The following is a 21,918-nucleotide window of genomic DNA, read 5'->3' as shown; positions in this document are numbered from 1 at the left end:
CAAACTGTCTTGCTACATCCCGCCGAACAAAACTAAAATATACTAACAATTTATATGACGAAATATTAACATACATTTTGAATTTAAATGAACATACATTTTGAAACATGACTTGTAAATGTATTAAAGTGACATGCCATGTAAAAATACCAAAATAAGAAATGACTTGTTATGAAAAAGGCACAATTAATGAGAGCTAATATGTTTTCTGATAGCTGGTTAATGAAAACAAAAAAAAGAATGCTCTTTTTTGCTCTCTGTGCGATGCTCCAAAGCTACAACAAAAAAACGTCTAAAGTTTTCTTCATAAATGTTTTACCTTTAAAACAAATGCATATTTTTCAGAATAGTTTAAAAATGGAAAATATACGTATTTTGATACCAGTTGATTGATTGAAAATGAACGTGTCATCTCCACCGCGAATCGTGTACGATAGTCGAGCGTTTAGGCCATGATCTTTGTCGTGCGCTTGTAAAGTTATCAGTTGGAAGCCAATGGCTGCATTTTCACTGACATTGACGATTGAGTATGATTCGTTAAACACAGGCCTGTTATCATTGACGTCATCAATGACGATAATGAGGGTGGATTCTGAAGAGAGGCCATCGCTGTCTCGTGCTACCAGTTTCAGGTACAAAATTGGTGTATCTTCACGATCAAAACTGCTATTCCACGCCGTTATTATTGTTTTTGAGGTAGAGTTTACTGTGAACTTCTCGAAACCAGCATCTAAAAAGGCGTTAAAACAGCCTAAATGCTGATATTCAAGAGCAGAGTTATCTCCGTGTTTCGAGAAACAGGACACACAAATCCGAACGTAACTTAAACGAACATAAAATCTTGCTTTAAATTTCAGGTAAGATATTCGGATACACAGTTTTTTCAAAAGGCTGATAAAATATCGTTTTTCAATGTAACTTAAAAGAGAGGTATTATTGATATAAATAGAAAGAATTTTGTTTAGGAAATATGACAAAGATAAGAGGAATTGTAAATTACATCAATATATAAAGTTAGGAAGCAAATAGTATGGAAAAAGATCTTTTTCGAGTTTCCTGGTCATCAACATGACGTTAGAATTATAATCGAATTAATGTCAAAATGTTAAGTGTTTTTCATGTTTCTTTAAGTGAATTGATAAAAGATGAAATAGCGAAATAACATTACAAGAGAAATGATACCTGCGAGGGACAGCGAAATAGGAGTGGGAATTTGGTCTGGGTCTTCAAATTCAATAAGATGATCCTGTAGGAAAATTGGACACAAATTTGTAACAGATTTTGTAAGTTGAAGTGATTAAGTCCAGTTTAAATATTCATTAAAAAAATAAAATTAAAAATACACACAATTTTTTAAAAAAGGATCTTAAAGTCTTGCCTTCTATCTCTAAAATGGAAATTGTTGTCTAGAATTTTAAAATGTTTAAAAGGCAAAACAAAAAATACACGAAATTCTTATATAGTTATGCGTAACAATGCAATGCGTTTCGGAGCATGCATTGACACAGGCTTTTCATTGCTGGCTAAAGTCAAATTATTCACTGTTTCCTTAAATTCAAGGAAAAATTACAACCATCTTGAATTATTCATACTATCTGAAAGATTATTTAAAAGGACCAACGAAAAGACAGATAATTTTCTTGCTTTCTTTTTGGCTTGCAAGACACAAAGCTTCTGATAATGTAATAAAATTAAGCTTCAATAAAAAGTTCTATAAATATGTAGAAAATATTTCAATATTATGGCCTATTTCAAGTTTATAGTTAAAAGAGAAAGGGTGTATAATTCTTTTACAATGCTTTAATGAAAAGAATCACGGACGTTAAGAGGTGTACAGCTTCGATGAAATATATACGAAAGGAGGGAAAAGATCAAAGACAAAATCATACCAAGGACACTCGCGTTCCAGGTGGTGAATTCTCGGAAATTTTACCGACATAAACAGAGCTTTTGAATTTCGGAGGATTGTCATTTACATCTTGGACATTGATAACGAGTTCAACAGCAGACTACGAGAAAGAATTTGAGTTGACTTGGAAATATTATCGATAACCTGAGAAAAAATAATATGAAACTTAAGTTGTTATGACTTCTAATACAATTCTATCAGTTTGGGAAGATATAAACAGATTGTCAGAAGCATAATAAGAAAGAAATAAATTATTTGCTTCTTTTGCCTACCATGAAGCATTCACGTTACAGCTTCGTGAATCGCTAGCAAATACAACAAAAGACTGAAAGAGGTTTTAAACACTGAGATAAACAGATTAATGGAATAGCTCATAGTGAACGCGTATAAGAAATAAACTACATTATAGAAAGAAAGTGAGTACTTTTCTTGTCGAAGGTGTGCCCCTGTCCTCTCCCTTGATGGTCAGCGTGAATTTTGGATTCCTTTCCCTGTCAACTGGCTTCACAGAAAAAACATCTCCAGTTCTATTGTTGATTTGAAAAGTTTCATCAGTATTTCCTGACGTAATTTGGTACCAGACCTCTCCATTTGTTCCCTGATCCGCGTCAGTTGCAAGCACCGAAATGACGTGATGCTTTCCCGCGATATTCTCCTCCAAAGAAGCCTTATACTCGCTCTGGTTAAACACAGGATCATTGTCATTTAAGTCCCCAATTTTAATTTGGACAATCACCTGAAATACAACGCAGGCATGTCATTAGATAACTGAGCCGTCACTCAAATGGTTTCTAGGCAGCAATGCACATGACTGTTGATTATCTAAGAGTTACGCAATCGTTTAACATCTTTGCCAATTCAAAGAAAGGTGCACGTATGCTCATTGTTAATAGAATTTCATAGAAGAAAAGTCTCTCGAATAGCAATCTTAATAGAAAAAAGATTGTGAAATCTAGGCATTATTGTCGGATAAACTAGAGGTATTGTTACAGGGGATTCAAAAAGAAATTGCAAAAAGGAAACACGTACTTGATCTTAAGTCAAATATCCTCTTGCATTTCTTTTGATCTTTCTTGAGTATTCCCCCTACTCCGAAAATTATTTTTGCTTTCAAAATACATGTACATTATTAATGAACAAAACTGTGCATAAAATACACTTACAGTTGAATTAAACGACTTTCCGCGATTCAAGCTCCCATCATCCTTTGCCATAACTGTCAAATTGTATGTTGAAGTTTGTTCGGCGTTTAGTGGTTTCGCGACTGATATAACACCAGCGTATGGGTTCGATATAGCAAAGTCACCTTGAAGAAGGACGAGAAGGGTATGTTTAAAAGAACAGAGATACAATGCATTAGAGCAGGTTTAATAGAAGTATTCAAATATAGTTAAATTTTGATAGAGATCTAGATCAGAATGCCTACGAACACTGTTCCTATGGTTTAATTTGATTTCTATTGATGAGGCCTTTGAGGCCAGTTGGTCAAAATGCTTCATGAGATGACCCATCCCAGAGAAAGTTGTGATTTTGATCAATCCTGATCAAACTAGACTTCTGGCAGCAGTCAATGGTAAACAGAAAAATAAAGTTGCTTGCGAATGATAATATAACATAAGCGTTTACAAACCGTTGGTGTTTCCGTTTACAATTGTGTACGTGATTCTTGAATTCAGTCCCAGATCCCTATCAGATGCTGATACGGTGATAACAGTGGAGGAGACGGCGGCACCTTCACTTGTCCCAGCAAAATATCGCTGGCTGCCGAACACTGGCTCGTTGTCGTTTATATCACTCACCAAAATATCCACCTAATTGGCAAAAAGGCAACCATAAACGAAATATTTTTCCAAAAAGATTCAAATTAATCAAACATCCAATGCGTACAGCATTGTTGCACAAAGTAGACTACAGCTTCTTAATGCAATGATAGAAAAATTCTACTTTGCTATCAAAATGACCAGAAAAAGACATTTTTGTCAACAAATATAAAGATACGTTTTGCAGTTACCAAAAACTACTTAAAAAATATATATAATGATGGTCGACATACCGAAGTTGTTACAAATCGTGGATTAGCCTCAGCTTGATCAGCTGCTCTCACGGTCAGTGAAAAAGTTCCCAAACCGCCAAGATTTCGATTGATCGCTGGATCCTCTCTATCGATGGCTTTGGCAACTTTGATTTTACCCTGCAATATAAATTACGTCAGGTTTAGCTGAATTTTCATTTCTTAGAAGAACTGCTAAAATGTTTCGCAGAAGAGGTTAACGTCAGTAAAAAGGCACTCTGGATTCAAAATCGTAGAGTGGCTTACAAACCAATGGACCCAGCTTAGAATATTGCAGCAACGATGTATGCACTGCAACTAAAGAATCGTCTTATATGCGTTTAGTTGCTAGTAAGTTTACAATCAACCGACATGCTGAGTAGCTGCAATGCTTCAACTTTATTTGTAAAAACCCTTTCCCATCTTCAGTACTAATATTAATGAGTCTAGGTCCTGGCATTGACAATAATACTGTAATTTATGTGATCAGAAGACGAGCCTGTAATCTTTTCTTCACTGTAAAAACAGGGACGGAGGTTGAGCTGACGATTGCCAGTTTGCCTGAATCAATCCCAGCATTCATTGCGCATAGCCAATAAAATAGAGCCAATAGGAACAATGATATAATTTACCGTTTCAGGATCAATGGCAAAGTGACCCCTTTCATTTCCGCCTATTATCGAATATATAACTTCTCCGTTCTTGCCAATGTCGGCATCTGTCGCATTGATGTCAAATATTACCAGATTGAGACTAGCCTCTTCTTCAGGAATGGTTTTGACATACAAAGCAGGGTTGAGGACAGGATTGGGAATGAACATGGGCGCATTGTCATTGACGTCCGTTATGGTAATTTGCAACGAAGATGACACCTGCAAGGATAAGCATTTATAATAGCGATGCATTTTTACTTGATCAAAAATTACCAGCATTAAAAATGGTACCTTAGAATTTCGCATGATCTAGAAAATACAACAACACTAAATTAGCTAATGCTTAGATAATGCAACAGGTATTAATTAGATAAAAAGTGTCAGTCAGTCATTATTCCAAAGACGTTTATCGCGTCACAATTATGAAGTGATAAAAATGACTTCTTCAACAAAATTCCGCCACCGGTGTTAGATAAATAAAAAGGAGTGAAAGTTTCGATGCTAAAAGACCTTTTAAGGCTAACTTGCTAAAATAGAGAAAAAGAGTAAGCTTTATATCAAAACACGTTTTTAGAAAGATATTACGAACTCACACTTAAAGGTGGATTCCCGCTATCACTGATGTTAATAGCCAGAAAATAAGCATTCCTTTCTTCACGATTCAAAGGAGCCTTGACAAGAACAATCCCATCGTTAATATGAAACTTTCCAAAAGCTCCTACGAAAAATTGCAAAAAATGGAAAAACGATTACTTTAAACAATCGACTGTATGGCAACAACTAAAAGTATAAAAGTATAAAAGAGTCAATAAAAAGTTTAACAGAAGGACAGGTTATCTTTAAAAGATTGAGTGACAGGCAAATAAAATAGACAGCAAATAGAAAATTAAATAAGCTTAGATGTTTCGTAAAAAATTACTAAGACATACTTGCAAACTGGCTAGCCTTAGCTGCAAAAACACTAGATTAAATAGTTAAATTGAAGCATGGCTGAGAAGCAGATACAAATTAGCTAGAGGATGCAGTTCCATATAAGCTGGAGGTTGCAGCAATTGGTTTAATTTGGTACGAGTTAATATTGGTTTCGTAACAAAACCTTTGCAGCATCATTATATATCTTACCTGATATGATAGTGTAAGCAAGTTTTGCATTGTCACCAGAATCAATGTCCCGAACATGAAGATCAAACACTGACCTTCCTACTGGTACACCTTCACTCACGTTGGTTCTGTTTGGCAAATTTCCTAATACTGGATAGTTATCGTTGATGTCGCCAATGGAAACAGTCACAGAAGCAAACGTAGTGAGATGTTCTTTCCCGTCATCCATTGCGCTGATATTTAGTATATACGTTGCCTGCAACTCTCTATCGATACGAGTCACTGTCGTTACGATCCCAGAAGTTTTGTTGATTTGGAAAACATTTAACGGCACAGATTGTTCAATTTTGTAAGTTACAAAAGCATTTCTTCCAAAATCAGCGTCAGATGCCGCGACCTAAAAAATTGGAACAATTGGAAACTTTTATTGAAAAACGTCGCATGGCAAAATAAAAAAAGTCGGACAGGAGACAGGTGTTGGATAGTCAGTTCAAAGATGTTAGGTTTACCATTAACTTACAAGGAAGATATCTGTGGATATTTTTTGCAAATACGGTTTGAATTTAATGCAGCAACACGTTTTTTGGCTTATTCCTTTTTAATGGTTTTCCTATTTCATACTTGGATATTGATTGGCGACTTTCACAACAGATTGCAGCATTGAACAATTGGTAACAAGTTTGTGAACGACATTCGCTGACAGTAAAGCTTCACAAACAGCAATGTTCTGTAATGGTTAAAGCTTTCATTTACGTTTTTTCAGTTATTTTTATCATTATCTTTGATTTATTCAAAGTTGGCTTTTCTAATTGGAATAGCTATAAGAAAGCTAATTATGGCCGACGAATTATGAATCTATCTTTGCTCATTTAATAGACAGAGCTGGCGTTGTTCACAAATCAGCAAATGTTATCTCACCTGAAGCACTCTTGTCCCAGCAGGCTGCTCTTCCAAGACAGTGGCCATGTAAGGAGTCCCCAGAAACACTGGCCTGTTGTCATTTGTATCCAGGATAGTGATAAAGACGTCCGTTTGATTTGCTAACTGAGGAGTCCCAGCTAAAGCAAACAAATTTCAGATAAAATCCTTTATATCGCTTCGTACGTCATCTGTCATTTTATTTCGCTTCGTATGAATTTCTTACAAATGATATCAATACTCAGTTGTAAAAAATGATTAAAATATCATAAAATAATACCAAATTTCAAACGAGAAAAGAATTTTTGCCTTAATATCAATAGATGCAACAAGCATTTTTTAAACATTTATTTGTTAGTGGAAAATGGTTGCTTAAATTGAGTTACACAGATATTCTTTAGAAAGAATACCAGATAATCTGCAAATCTTCTAAAAAGAACCCTCAGGAATAATAGTTCTCTAAAAAGTGTGTTATTTTCATATTTTAAGGGTGAATATGGGGCCATGTACACGATTGAGGCATCAGAAGTTTCTACAATCAGATTAAAAGCAAAGGAATATCGTGAGAACTTACAGTCAGAAACAGATATTTTCAATGTGTACTTCTCTTTAATCTCCCGATCAACTTGTCTTGTTACAATTAAATCACCAGTTGGTCTGACCGAAAAAGCGCCTTCATCGTTACCACTTGTTATCGCGTATGACAATTGTGCATTGATTCCCGCATCTGAATCTATTGCTCGCACCTATGTTGATGACTAACAGTTTAGTAAGTGACATGGATAAGGTCAAGGTTTTAATGATTATAGATTGAATCGGCTAAACGCAGAGTTAGAAGCGAAAAGCATCCTTTTCATTCATTTAAAATAGAAGTTTAAAAAATATTGGTGATTTGTAAAATTGTACAAACAAAATATGCATCAGAAAAGGCTGTTGAACAGGGTCGTGGAGTTGATTTAATGTATTTGAAAAAAGCACGGAAAGAATTAAATCATGACAAACACTTTTTATGAGATAATCGTCAGCTTCATTTCATTTGTTCCAAACCATTTATCTTTCTTTACCAAAGGTAACCGCGCAGTCAGAGTAAAAACGTCTGATAATGACCAAATTGGTAAGCGGTAATTTCCACAACGACCTGAATCAATTCTTCCTTTGATATATTATTCTTGCTTGTTCACCACTTCCATAGATTTTAAATTTGAAAATAGGTAAGAACCAGTTGGTTGAAAATTGTCACAGCCTTCAGTCGGCAGACGAGAGCGGAAAAGGATTTTTAGTAAGATTTCTCAGAACAAATGACATTGGAAGATTTTCGCGAATCTATCGCGACTTGAAAATGCTTTTACATTGTCTTAAACTAAAAGCAGAATTTTGTTTTGTTCCCTTTATTAGACCATTGCCATGTTTAATGGGCCATTGTCATTCACTAAGGTTTTAAAATACAGAAGTAAGATAAAAAAATGTCGCTATCAAAGTCTTTCAAGATCCCACATTCATAAACAATGAAAATCACTTGAAAAGCACAAGGACAAAATTACGTACCCTTGCTATAATCGATCCAATGGTCACATTCTCAGCTACCTCTACAGTGTAATTTTTACGTGTAAATGATGGCACATTATCATTTACATCAATAATGCTTATAACAACATCGACGTTGGCAGAGTTTTGCGGAAATCCTCCATCTGTCGCTGCCACTGTCAAATTATAATATGCCGTCTTCTCACGGTCGATTGAGCCATTTGTTGTGATTGTTCCAATATTTTCGTCAATTTTGAAGTGACCTTGAAAAACATAGAACTTATTATGCACGTTAATTTTCGGAGAAATTTGCAGAATGGTCTTAAACTTAAAAAAAACACAGATTTGGTCAAGTGCACGCAGACCAATTACCTTATTTGAATCATATCTGTGGCCTTCTACAGAGAAGCAGAAGAAGACGAACATTTCTTTTAGCCACACCACCCAAACATTCCGCCTTGCAATTTATACAAGAAATACATTTATTGCATTACATTGAAGCTCAGTGAATGTTTGAACCAGAAAGTAGATTCGATAAAGTAAAGTTTGTTGTTGTGATACTTTCTCAAAGATTATCTTCTAATTGCGAAATAATATGCTCTGGAGTTTTCACAAGAGATTCCAAAAACGAAAGCCATCTACTCAATAGAAAACAAAGGTTAAGGGCAATTATTCTTACGAAATATGCTGGAGGACAATAATTTCCGGATCAATTCAAGATTCAAGAGAGATTTTGAAGTTTTAATTACTAAATCAGATGATTGCTGGTTTGATAAAAAGGTTCTAAATGACAGCTGTCTACTTAATAGAGAAATACATTAAGGGTAAATGATTCTTTAAATGCTTGTTGAACGACTGTTTCTATGGTGTTCCGCAATGATCAGTTCTCGGACTTATGCTCTTTAAATTTTCGGTTGCTAAATCAGATGCTAATGGCTTATCGGGAATTAGAAAAAAGCTATTAACTTAATAGAAAACAGCTTAGCTGTATATGACTATTTCAATACTTCCTAGGATACTTTCATTTATTATGTTTCATAAGAAAACCACTAGGTCCTTGCCGTTCAATATCGTCAATGGTCATTATTTTAAATGATGTAGTAGAATTACTATAAAAACTAAAGAAAACTGATGTGTACAGTGGTCAAATGACAAACAACATCAAATTTAGATTGTGAAATTATTACCGATAGGTTGTAAACATTGTGAATGAGGTTTTGTAGTTGGTAACAGTATCCTTGTGGCCTATATTCTTACCTGAACAGTTCTCGTTTTACGTAACGGCAAAAACTGAAATTTTGGGAATGTTCGTTTGCTAAGATAGGTTGCAACGCACCAAACGAAAGTCTTGTGGAAGAAAGAATCTTGAAATGGCCAAACCACAGAAAAGTTCTTCTGACTATGCCCATATATCCAAAGCAAAACGCTTCAATAATGAATGAAGCCAAATCATAAAAATCTTCTAATAATATCTTTACCAATAAGCAGAGATTTTTTAAGCCGCAAGTAAGACAGCCCACCCACCCTTTCATTTTACTATATGACAGTCAAAATATCAACATTACCTAACTTGCTTTAACTTATAGTTTCGTCATTCTTAAAGATTAAGATCTGGTGCCGACATTGCAGCAATCCTACACTGGCCCTCTGTTGTTTACAATTCGTCGCAGGCTGCAGCTGCTATATCGTTGGCAATTCATCTTACAAGAAAATTACCTTGATGAAAATAACGAGTTGTTTTCTGCATTTAACATTATCTTCCTCTCAAGTTTATTAATGTAATATTTCGACATAATTATTCGTATTCAAAGTTAAAAGATGATGCAATTCAAACTTTGAACAACAGTCAAGAGAACTTTGACGTGTTTCCCGGACATTAACATACACTCATACAATGAGCCCTTTCTGTAGTTTACAAGCTTTTGAAGTTGGACATGAGTTCATGTCGGATAAGGGTTTAATAAAGTACGTCAGTAAATTCTACAAGAGCTGTGGCTGAGAAGGCAGCTGGCCCAGAGAAGTGATTTACAGTTTATAGTTCACTTCATATCAAGACTGATGAACTGATGAAGGCCAAATAATGGATAAAAATGACGATAGAAATGTGCTTTTAACTGCGTTAGTATAATCGATTCCCATTGTTTTCAAACACAATATAGATAGCCACTGGGAACAGAGTTTTTTGTTCTGGTTTTTTTATGCGAATAAAAAGCAACGGGGTTCTCTTTTTAATCAATACAAATTAGGTGATTCCTTGGTGTGAAACCGTGAGATGGAGAGGAATTCATGTTTTTGATTCATGTGATAAATTTGTGTTACGTTCACAGTGAGGTTGCGAAGGAAGGGCAGTCTTACAAACTCTCATGAAAAAACGGTAAGAGTTCAAAATCAGTTTTTTTATTAAGGTTATCGATGTACATCTTAGTATATCGACGTGCAACAGTTGTAAAATATCCCTGTTTCAGTATATGACAGACAATAAGCGATCTTGGCACGCAAGGCAAAATCGATCAGGCCCTTTGTCGATTCGTTGTTGTGACTCAAGGCCTTGGCTGGTCTGAAGGCCAAGAACCTTTTGAGAGGTCTGTGGTTGATATTTTATTAACAAGGCATTTTTGCAATCATTTCGGGTATTAATCCTCTCAGCCTAACTGGCTCGTCGCCACTGATTTATTCCTTTTATAAGAAAGATTCAATAGCCAAATCGGGTCGCCATCACGACATTTTTAAGGCTGCACAACCACCAATCTTGATTTAAGTCACCCAGCCAAGATCAGATTTTTACCAACGAATGAAATAAACAAATCAATGAATTTTTGCCATTGTGTGACGTAACTTCGCGTTTCTCTACCTACTTCCCCCTTTCGTGCTCTTATTACTGACTGTTGGATACATCAAGCCGATTTTCTCAAATGCAGTTTATCAAATGTGAATGGCATTAATTGGGAACAGAAAATGATTGTCCGGCCGTCTTCACGTCTTACAAACATTATCCTTTTAATTCTAGCATTCGTTTCATAAAAAAGGATTAGCAAATTTTCTTATTGCACAGCGAGTTCGATTGATCGATTTATCAATTATGTACAGTTCTGAATAGAAAGTGAATGTAAAGATCATAGGAATACTTTTTGCCACCCACAATCACTGAATGGTGAGACCTGCGGCATAATTAAGTTACAAGCACTAAATTTGCTTGTCTCCTTAAATTAGTCATTATAATTGAGACCTCATATTTCAAGAAAAACAATATAAGGCTGCGGTAGTTTTTTATTTTCAAGGAAGACGACAAAATTTGTAGGGTGTAGGGGCTTCATTTCGCACGATTCCTTTTGCGGATTTCTCCTTAGCCTTCCATAAAGCCAACTTTCCACTTAAGCCCTGTTTACACTACACAAACTAACCTGGGTTCGCCCTAGGTTAAAAGTAACCCGGGTCGAACCCTGATGCGTTTACACTGGAAACTGTCGACTTTGTAGTGTAAACGGAATCAAGGGCGAACCTGGGTTAGTTTGATATCGACGCATGCGTAACATACACAAATTGAAGGCAAGGATAAAAAATTGGCGGCGGTCAACGTGTATATTGTTTGTGAACTTAACAGAATACAATAAATCGACTTTAAAAGCAATTATTCCCAGTGCGGGCTTCGTACAATGAGAGAATTCTGGATTCGCGCTTTGCTTTGTTTTGCATTCGGCGCCATTTCCGTCACTACGCAAGCGTCCTAAAGAAACTAACCCAGGTTCGCCCCAGGTTTGCGTTTACACTACACTTTATCTAAACTAACCCAGGCTCGACCTAGGGCGAGCCCACCTTTTGAGATGGGTTGACTAACCTGGGGCGAACCTGGGTTAGTTTGCGTTTACACTACAAAATTCTAACCTGGGTTAGTTTTAACCTAGGGCGAACCCAGGTTAGTTTGTGTAGTGTAAACAGGGCTTTGTATAAAAGGATGCCTTGATTTTTTACTTAGCCTCGATATTCTCAAAAAGTCATAATTCTGAGCCTACATCTGAGTCTAAATCGTTCTTAAGCGACACAATGTGTCAATTTGGCAAGAATCGAGAAAGAAAGTGCAAATTTTGCCTTTCTTTATCATAAAAGGATTATGAAAATTAAAAATACTAGCACAATACAAGCTTGATGAGTGTTCCTCAAACATTTTGCGCGAAAGTCGTGCTTTTCTTGTTTGCTCAAAAACTCAGATGGATAAAAAGACAATTTGACGATGAAATTTGAGCCTGGCTATCATTCTTAATCAATAATTGCTAGATTTTACCAAATCCGAGCTTAAATTTTATCACAAAATTTATCATAATAAAAGTATTTATGGTTGTGCGTATTGCGTCATATGTTTTGCTGCGTAGCATGTTCCGTTCATTTTTCTAGTTGGTTGGCGCTTGTGTTGCGTTGCTGCGTCATAGATTCAATGTTTCGCTGTTTTTGCGCTGAACTGCTGTTGGATCACCCCTAGACAAGGTCTTATTAAAGGCGGCTTGTGAACTAAACAGTTTTCTGTGGTTATTGGGCCGGCTACTTCACACAGGTGGTACCGATAAAAAATTTGCAGCGAAGCTTAAATATAGTTTAAGAGATACAATCTGACGCACATGGCAACATTACAGTTTGATTAAAATCGCGGGAAACCAAGTAATCAGTTAAAATTAAATCTCATTTCTAGGTAGGGTTGAATAGAAATCGATAGCTCAGGAACGTAATCATAGAGGAACCCTTGCGGGGACACTTTATCTGTTAGTGTGTACAGCAGGTTTGAGGCATGTTAATGCAGTCAATACGCAAACAGGTACTCATTGGCTGATACAAAACGAATTTTCTATTGCAGGCCACGGAGTTTGAATCAACAACATAATCGCTAATACAAGGCAGAAGTAAACGAATGGAGCACCTGAAAAAGCGAAAGACAATGATACCAAAGATGGATGGCTAGCATACTAGCCAATCTTTGTTTATTTACATCTACGAACTTGTAAATATTGGAGCTTTCATAAATCGACTTTGCGCTTGTTGCTATATTCCAGTTTTAACATCAAACGAATCTGACTTTCGAATTTCATAAGTCAATAGAAGATAACAATGACATCCAAAAAAGTGTCGGAGTCGGCAAAACGCAAGGTTATAGTGTACTGATGAATCTGGGCAATTACAAAGATTAAAGGAGACGCTGTATGAAATCGTTTATGAGAAATCATTGATCGTGGAATTGCGCAAAGATGTATCGGGGAATATAGTTTGACAGTACCAAGAGCTGCTCGCAAAGAAATTTGTATTTTGCTTATCTGCCAACTCTAGACTGATCGCTTAACTCTCTAAACTAGCAAAAGTTTTCAATTCTAAAAGAAAATTAATCTGCTTATCTGGATTAACAAGTCAAAGCAGTTATTACAACATAGAAATTTCGGTTCTAGTGGAGCCTATTCCATCTTCAAAACATCAAGATGAAAACACCGCAGGAAGGCTTGTTCTATGACAGTAAACTTCATATTTACCAAGGATTTACACGGAAATGTCTCGACGCTGTATTTACATTACCAATTAAATTTATGTGGAATGGAAATGTAGTTTTAGTCAGAACAATCGATTCTGATGACGGTAATTAAGAGAAGAAAATCAAATTGAATCGGCATCTCATTTCACCTGCATTTGCTGAGATATCTAGAGCAACGATCGACCGTAAGAGAATTTGAGGCGCTACTGGCGAAAGAAACTGAAGGAAACATGGCTGGAAAAATTTTCGATTTCTTTCTCTGTTAGATAGAAAGGATCTTCGTGAATGAAAAACGCAGCGATGATGAATACAGGCCGGTTTAGCGTCTTCCTTATTTGTTTAAAGTCTTTAATGATCGCTGAAGCGTTGATTGAATATAATCAGTTACTTGATTCGAAGTGCCCGATACGGGATACAGATGCAGACCTTATCCTTGCCGGGGTCTTTCCAGTTCACGTGGAGGTCACTGCAGATAATTGCAACCAGGCAAATTCATGCGGATACAGCCTTGATAAGCAGATAGACGGCAGTACAAAGTGCATTCGCATTAACAAAAGCGGGATAACATGGGTTGAGGCAATGATCAAAACGATACGCGAAATTAACGAAGACAGGCGACTTCTGCCTGGCATCAGGCTTGGCTATATCATATGCGATGGATACAACAACATCGACAGAGCATTAAACATATCACTCATGCTACAGTCGTTACGCCACACTGTGATGCGATACAGCAACGTAACAGAGAACAAGTGTAGCTGTCGAAACAACGACACGCGCACTATTGTTGGTTTAATCGGCGGTGCTTCTTCCAAAATATCAATGAACCTTAACTACATACTGAATGTGTTTGATATTCCACAAATAAGCTACTCTTCAACTAGTCCATCGCTGTCCGATAAATTTAACTTTCGGACATTCTTCCGGACTATACCTCCTGATACGTACCAAGGAAAAGCACTAGCAGATATAATTAGGTACTTTGGTTGGGCATATGTCTCCACAGTGGCTACATCCGATGACTATGGGCGACTTGGTATAGAGGCGTTTAAAGAGGCGACAAAAGATCATGATATCTGCATCGGCGTAGAGGCGTTGTTCGATATCACGTTGAACTTGCAGTCCACAAAAGACCAAATTACAGAAATCGTTTCCAACCTCAAGGCAGAGACGAAAGCCAAGGTCGTCATACTTTTCTGTGAATGGCCCTCTGCGCAGGCCATTCTACAAGAAGCAGAGAAACAAAACTTGACTGGTAAAACCTGGATTGCGTCAGAAGCTTGGGGGGAGAATAACTTCGTATTAGGAATAAGGGAGGACGTGATTGGAGGAATGATAGGGCTGATACCAATGCAGGGAAACATAGAGGCATTTAAAACCCACGTGGTGAACATCGATGCTCGCAATTACGCAATAAATACGTGGTTCAAAGAGTACTATTACAGCACGCTGAAATGCAAAAATCTGACTGCAAGCAGCAACGTGTCCATACATTTGGACTATTCCTTTAGCAAATGCGCCAATGTTATGGACGCAGTCTACGCACTAGCGCATGCGTTGCATAAAGAGCTTGGGTGTGACGTCACAGGTAGCCTACCAACAACAGAGTGCAATTGGCTAAAGGAAAAGAAAGCCGTCAACATGCAAAATTTGTTGACTCATTTGAAGAACATCACCTTTACTGGCGCATTGGATGTGCCGATGAGCTTTGATTCAAATGGAGACCCCATTGGTAATTATCTGTTTTGTCTTTTTGATTAATTCTGTTCTTGTTTCGCTTTCAACTTAATCACTTAAAGTACAAATTAATTTGCATTTTATTGAAGACCAAACTATGCCTTTTTTGCCATGACAATAATAAACTGTACAAAATCATACTTTATTACCTGTAAAAGAGAAAACTGCACAAAGCATTCAAAAGGCTTAACTCGTCCAGTAAACATTCACGGTGAAAACCGTGCACGGGTTCCGCCTGTAAAAATAATATTTGCAGCTACAGTTGTCAGCACAGTTCTCATGAGATGATTCATACTTCAAAGCTAAAGCACTTAGATTTAGATTTTGCATTTTATCAGCAATATTTCAAGAAAGTTAATGAAAACAGGTACACAGATTAACGAAAAGAAAACCAATAAAGGAACCAAGGAAAGAAATCAAGTAAAAAAATCAAACAAGGAAATCAAGTCAACAAATTTATCACCTCCTCCATGTCAGTATATGGAATTATCATCTCAAATCGGCTATTTTCGCCTTGATTTAAAATGATGTTTTTCTTTATTCTACAGGCGGCTACTTAATAACAAATCTGCAGAATAATACTGACGGAAGCATGAAATTCACCCGCATTGGTCGCTGGGACGGAAGGCAAAGGCAGCTTCACTTTACCCAGAATACTACAATATATTGGAATGGTTGGGTGACACAGGTCAGCAGATCGTCTTGCAGCAAACCCTGCGCCCCGGGTTATTTTGGGATACCTGGAAAAAGCAAGTGCTGCTGGGAATGCTTTCGATGTCAAGATGGCTTCGTCAAATGGTGGTATGGCGAAGACAGTTGCAAGAAGTGCTCCGATGATTACGTAACAAATGCAAACAAAACACAGTGCATAAAGCTTATCGAGAGATACCTACATTGGAGCGATGTAGAAGCCATTGTGATCTGCGTGATTTCATTTAGCGGGGGCATACTTGTGCTCGTCTCGCTCATTTTGTTTATTCGATTGCGATCGACGCCAATCGTCAAAGCAAGCAGCCTTGAGTTATCTTACTTCTTATTAGTAACACTCCTCATGATATTTCTCACGCCAGCAATCTACATTGGGAAACCCACGAAGATACTCTGCATAATGCGACCAATGAGCACCGGGCTGCTCATGGCTATTGCGACTTCAATACTGTCTGTTAGGGCCTACCGATACATGTGCATATTCAAACTGAAGTTTCACAAGAAGGCTACAAAGCTACAGGGCCTATCTTCACAATTTGCTAGCGTGTTTGTGGCCTCATTGTCGCCGGTTGGGGTAATTGCGATATACTTCGCATTCCAAAATCCACACGTAGTTAATCGTATCGTTCTAGACAAAGACTCTCCCAAAGTGTACACAGAATGCAACTTAGAGACTCAATATGTAAGCCTGGGGCTAGCCGGGTATCTTCTTTGCTTATCTGTAGTTTGCTGTGCGTTGGCATTTCGAACGAGAAAGCTACCGGAGGTTTTTAACGATGCAAAGTGGCTGGCAATGACTATATTTACACAGAACATTGTCTGGTTTGCGTCGATGACCATATACATTGCACGACACAATGACCGTGCAATGGTAATGTGTATCAACGTTTTCGTCAGCGGTTTTGTTATCTGGGGGTTCAACTTTTTACCAAAACTAGTGACAATCATTCTTCACCCAGAACGCAATAGGAGAGACGTTGTCAGTAGGCAAATTTTCATGATGACAAGGCATAGGGTGGACCGAGACCATCCTGGAAAAATAGAAGCAAAAGCCGTTGAAAGATATCTTAGACGCGGCTCAAATGGCGAGGTTGTTAATAGAGGAGAGCTGGAAGAGAAGGAGAAAGTTTCTGGCGATAATAGGATAAGAGAACGAAGATTCACCAATATAAACCTTCTAGACCCTGTTGCACTTACAGATATAAATAGATAATTGTGCGAAACAACATTGCTGGTGCAAGGAAATGCGTCTAGTTTGGAATTTGGGCTTTGATATTTAGCTTTACAGTGTCGAAAGCAACATATTTGAAGTGAACAAAAATTAATGAAGCATGCTAAAAGACCTGTATATTCCTGCCAAAATTCAGTTTTACTTCTGGTAGATTGTTTCTATGCATATGATAAAGTGTAATGTACATTAGGCTAATAGCAAACTTGCAAGAACTCAGCTAGAATGCCAAGGCAATTGAACAGAGACTTTGCAACTGAGTATAACTGTAGGATTATTATGTCATCAAATATCATTCGTTTTGATTTGTAACTTTATTATTTAGTTTCTGTATGAGGTAAAATATCTTTTTTTCTTTTGGTCAAATTATAATTTATTTGAAGTTACTTTATTTGAAAATGCTTTAAGAAAGTTCATTTTCCTTAAAGAGCTGATATGTGATAAAGTATAGCTTTATTTATTTTTTCCAATTCTTCTTTGTGCAGATGACAAAAGACATGGGTTAAAATCTAACTGAGGTACAATTAACTTATCCCTGGTTTCGAATGAAACTTTAGGAAGGGCTAGTACCCACGAAAAGTATTCGCTTCCTCCTCTTAGGGGAAGCATAGTTCTCTTTAAAAACAACTGTGTCCATTCGTCGCCTTTTGAAACGAAGGATTGACGAAAACTTATTTCTCCATTCCATTGAAATTTTTTTCTGAATACAAGAGTAAGCGGTCGTGAACCGTACGCAGATATAACAGGAGGGAGCAAGGATGGCTCAGTGGTTATAGGCGCTGACTACAGACTAAAGGGTCCGTTGTTCGAGTCGCTGATATGAACAAATTTTCATTGAGATTGAGGACAGTCGCCAGGTCTCTGTATTCCCAGGCGTGGGAATCGCGAGGTGTGGTTACATCGAGAGGAAGGACCAGGACACTGCTCGATAGGCATAAGCTTCTCAGTGTCCTGAAACTACCTTCGGAAGCTAGGTGTCAAACATTACAACATATTACAGGCAAGCCATGCAGAGAACATAAGAATGTTGGATACCACTCAATGAAATCAACGAAAATTCATGAAAATTGCTAACTAAGAGAGAGAAAAATGATTGCATTAACCACCTGTAAAAAGGCAATTGAAATCAGAGCTAGTGCAGAATTGCCAATTGTTTGAGAATGCGAATAGGGAAGCTTGATTAATTCATGTTGATATACAGGTGCCTACTAAAGCCTGTTTGGTTACACCTTCAATGAAATCCACAGGAGCGCATTGCAAAAGATATGCGGTGCAAATATCATTTTTAAGAAACACATAGGTATCGAAGAGATCTGACAAACGCCTAAGTTTTTTTAAAAGGAGTTTATTTATTCGTTGTTGATATAATTTGAAGAGCAATTGAATGACGGGTATGAAACAAACAACGATAACAATGCAAACTAGCATGGAGTTAATTGGGTCATGTAGTTTAGTGTGAGTCATAGCAGATGCATAAACAGCATCTTCATAATGGTCGTAAGGGTCTAGGTACAAGTTATTGTAAAGGGTTTGAGGCAACGTTAAGGGGTATGTTTGCACGGTAATGGTGCCAGACATGTGCATAGGCCATAAACTGCTTGCACATCGGGGCTGCAACTTACACTGGACGGTATAAAAAATATTGTTATTAGCACAGAAACTTTCTAATTTCGTATCTATATATAGGAAGACTTTCTTCTGCCATGAACTCAGTCATTATTGCTTCATTTTGTGGACATTATTGCTTCATTTTTCATTGTATTTGAGGTAATAAATCTCGACGAGTAAGGCTGATTGGAATTCGGAATTTTCGCTCAACACTAAAATATATACATTAGATGTAGTAGCTTCTGGAATGCCAATCACGTCAGTCATGGTGCGCAGAATATGTGTCACTCAAGGTGCATCGCAAGGATGTTGCCTCAAGCTGCTGCTATCCATATTTACATAAATGATTGTTAATCAGCGGAAATAGAAATTGAATGAACGACAGGATAAAAATGATATTCAGATTGCCATCTGGCTTTGATAAACAACCCATTCCTCGATTGTAAAACTTGCAAATTTAAAGATATCAAGTTACACAAACCTTTTACGTTCCCAGCTATAATAGAATACATGACAACTCCATTCCGGTTTGGGGCAAGTTTACCATCCGCATCAACAGCGGTTACGCGACCAACGCTCCTTGCAACCGGGGTGTTCTGGAATAAAATAAAAACAATAAAGTGCTGCATAACCCAGTTACGAAATTTTGTACTGGCAGATCAATAAAAAATCCCTTACGGTATTAAGAAAGCCTTCTCTAATGAGAAATTCGAAAGAAAATTTGATAATCAACTACAACGTCCATGAACTTCATTGGATATTCAAAAGCTCTTCGAAAGATTTGTACTTTGCAAGTGGTAAAACTGCGTCATGGTTTTCGTGAATCAACTGTCACGACATAATTCTATCGATAAAGCTTTACGAATGACACAATGACTAACTAGTGAAAAGCGAGTATATGCCGTTTGTGCGCATTGACATTCTCTGGTCTCACATATTTCTAAAAGTAAATAATTGTAAACTGCCAGAGAAATAGGAATGGGGGCAAAATAAAATAAAATTGGGTTTAAAATCACCTCGTAGATTTGAAACGAGTAATGGGACACTGTAAAAATCGGAGGATTGTCATTGCTGTCAATAACATCAATTGACACGAAAACGTTCCTAAGGAAATATCATCAATAATTAGATTCATGACATTTGGAAAAGAGCATTTTTATACAAGCAATGAAATACAATACAATACAATACAATACAATACAATATAATATAATACAATACAATACAATACAACGCAATGTATTACATTGCAATATAACAAATAATAACAATAAAATGCAATATAAAGTTCATAAAAACCTTATTGCAACAATTAAAAATAATGATGTACAATAGAATACCAAGAAATTCAATGGCTTACATTTTTAAACAAAGCAAAACAGTTTGAAATTTACAACACAATATGATTTCATGAACCATAAAACTTTAGCAATTTATTATCACATTCTTATAACCGATAAATTAATCTTAAAAGAAGTAGCCTTTTGATAAAAGAACGACATTCTGAAAGTTGCCACATCATAATGAAAATAAAACCATTTTTTAACTAGGAAATAGAAATAGCCAGCCTTATTAAGCTAACTGACGTATAAACTAATTGTATTAAAGAAACTAATTGTCTTCTCTGTTAAAGCTAACTACCTTGACTTCTTCACAATCCCATGATCCTCTGCTCTGACATTCAAGATGTAAGTGGAGGTCTTCTCCCAGTCAAGGTGTTTCTCAATCAAAAGGTCCCCACTTGAGTTCTCAAGCCTAAATTTACCCTGTAAGAAAACCAATATTTTGATTTTTAAGCCATAGGAAAATAGAAATATAATGAGATAAGTATTAGAATAAATGAATTGCTTTGAATATTTTCAAGAATCTAAAAGGAACTTGTCTGTTGAATATGTTCGGAGGGTAATTCTAGATTATCAGTTGATCCCTGATAATGAATAAGGGCCTTCTCTCAGCCTCTTCAAAGAGAATTTCGTATCACAATAAAGATATGCATATATGAACAACTCTTGATTTCTATACCAATTGAAATCATCAAACAGCCAGTCAGAAACCGGTGTAAATGAAACGGAGCAAGTCAAACTTTGCAAAGAGCATCAAAAAACTCAATTAATCTGGACTTGTATTGAAGTTGAAGGAATCTTTTTTAAGCAGCTTAAAATAAGCAATAACGTAATAAATCGTAGCTCTGACCTGATCATTTCCTGCTGTTATAAAGTAAGCAACCCGCCCGTTGTCTCCAGCATCTGCATCGCTGGCTTTCACAGAGAGCAGTACAAACCCGACAGGCGCAGACTCATTGACCTTGGCCGAATAGCTTGCTTGCAGAAAATTTGGATAGTTGTCGTTGAAGTCCTCGACTTTGATTTTGACCTAAATGACCAGGTAGACTTTAAATATTGTCAAGGTTTAATTTCACTGAATAAAAAACATCTGAAGAAAGTACAGTCTGGAGAAAGCCTTACGCATAGAACCTTATAAGCCGTTATATTTGTCTTGAATCTTAGCTGTTATTGATTATATCTACGAAAATAAGTAATTTTCAACAAATTACAGCCATTTATTAAAGTAAACTGAGACGATTTGAGATGTCTTCTACCGGATGGAAGTCTACACAACGCACAACGGTATAGAGGATTACAATGGCTTTGAGAAAAGCAATAGTTTTCTACCGGTTATACACCGGTATAGTTTTCTAATCAGTACTGAAAACTGGCATGGAATGCGTATCTCAAAAATAGATATTCTATAAGGTAGTATGCACTCACCAGCACTGTTGAGAGCAACGAAGGGGAGCCATGGTCTGATGCTCGGATCTGAAATTGATAAAATGAAAACTCTTTTTATTATCTGGAAAAAGAACGTCAGGTTGACATTACATGTTACCGAACCAGCCAGCCTCACACTCAAAGAGTAAAAGTAACTTTACCTGAAATGTAACAGCAACAAAAGGTACCAATCACTTCCTGTCGAAGG

At 36.8% G+C, this 21,918-nt stretch overlaps 2 protein-coding genes across 3 annotated transcripts in view; one reads left to right on the top strand and one right to left on the bottom strand.

The window, feature by feature from the left end:
* Positions 1-21,918, bottom strand: part of LOC135690067 (cadherin-23) — a 64,146-nt gene that overhangs the window by 28,101 nt on the left and 14,127 nt on the right. For both annotated transcript variants that reach the window (XM_065207520.2, XM_065207522.2), the window contains exons 19-36: positions 21,711-21,758; positions 21,136-21,315; positions 20,584-20,708; positions 19,959-20,046; positions 19,424-19,538; positions 8,177-8,418; positions 7,206-7,377; positions 6,632-6,771; positions 5,735-6,110; positions 5,206-5,330; positions 4,592-4,831; positions 3,963-4,100; positions 3,540-3,720; positions 3,073-3,215; positions 2,334-2,645; positions 1,890-2,009; positions 1,183-1,246; positions 383-730 (exon numbers count right to left, since the gene is read on the bottom strand). In XM_065207520.2, coding sequence (XP_065063592.2) covers positions 383-730; positions 1,183-1,246; positions 1,890-2,009; positions 2,334-2,645; positions 3,073-3,215; positions 3,540-3,720; positions 3,963-4,100; positions 4,592-4,831; positions 5,206-5,330; positions 5,735-6,110; positions 6,632-6,771; positions 7,206-7,377; positions 8,177-8,418; positions 19,424-19,538; positions 19,959-20,046; positions 20,584-20,708; positions 21,136-21,315; positions 21,711-21,758 — 3,157 coding nt within the window. The remainder of the gene's footprint in view (positions 1-382; positions 731-1,182; positions 1,247-1,889; positions 2,010-2,333; positions 2,646-3,072; positions 3,216-3,539; positions 3,721-3,962; positions 4,101-4,591; positions 4,832-5,205; positions 5,331-5,734; positions 6,111-6,631; positions 6,772-7,205; positions 7,378-8,176; positions 8,419-19,423; positions 19,539-19,958; positions 20,047-20,583; positions 20,709-21,135; positions 21,316-21,710; positions 21,759-21,918) is intronic.
* Positions 10,069-17,779, top strand: LOC135690068 (extracellular calcium-sensing receptor). The gene is made up of 3 exons (XM_065207524.2): positions 10,069-10,529; positions 12,999-15,393; positions 15,947-17,779. The coding sequence occupies exons 2-3, from the start codon at positions 13,947-13,949 to the stop codon at positions 17,317-17,319; spliced, it is 2,820 nt and encodes a 939-aa protein (XP_065063596.1). The 5' UTR covers positions 10,069-10,529; positions 12,999-13,946; the 3' UTR covers positions 17,320-17,779.

Source organism: Rhopilema esculentum, chromosome 5 (assembly GCF_057945365.1).
Source record: "Rhopilema esculentum isolate cy_ngs chromosome 5, ASM5794536v1, whole genome shotgun sequence".
Taxonomy (NCBI): Eukaryota; Metazoa; Cnidaria; class Scyphozoa; order Rhizostomeae; family Rhizostomatidae; genus Rhopilema; species Rhopilema esculentum.
The sequence above is the reverse complement of the archived record's forward strand: the minus strand, read 5'-3'. Positions and strand labels throughout refer to the sequence as shown.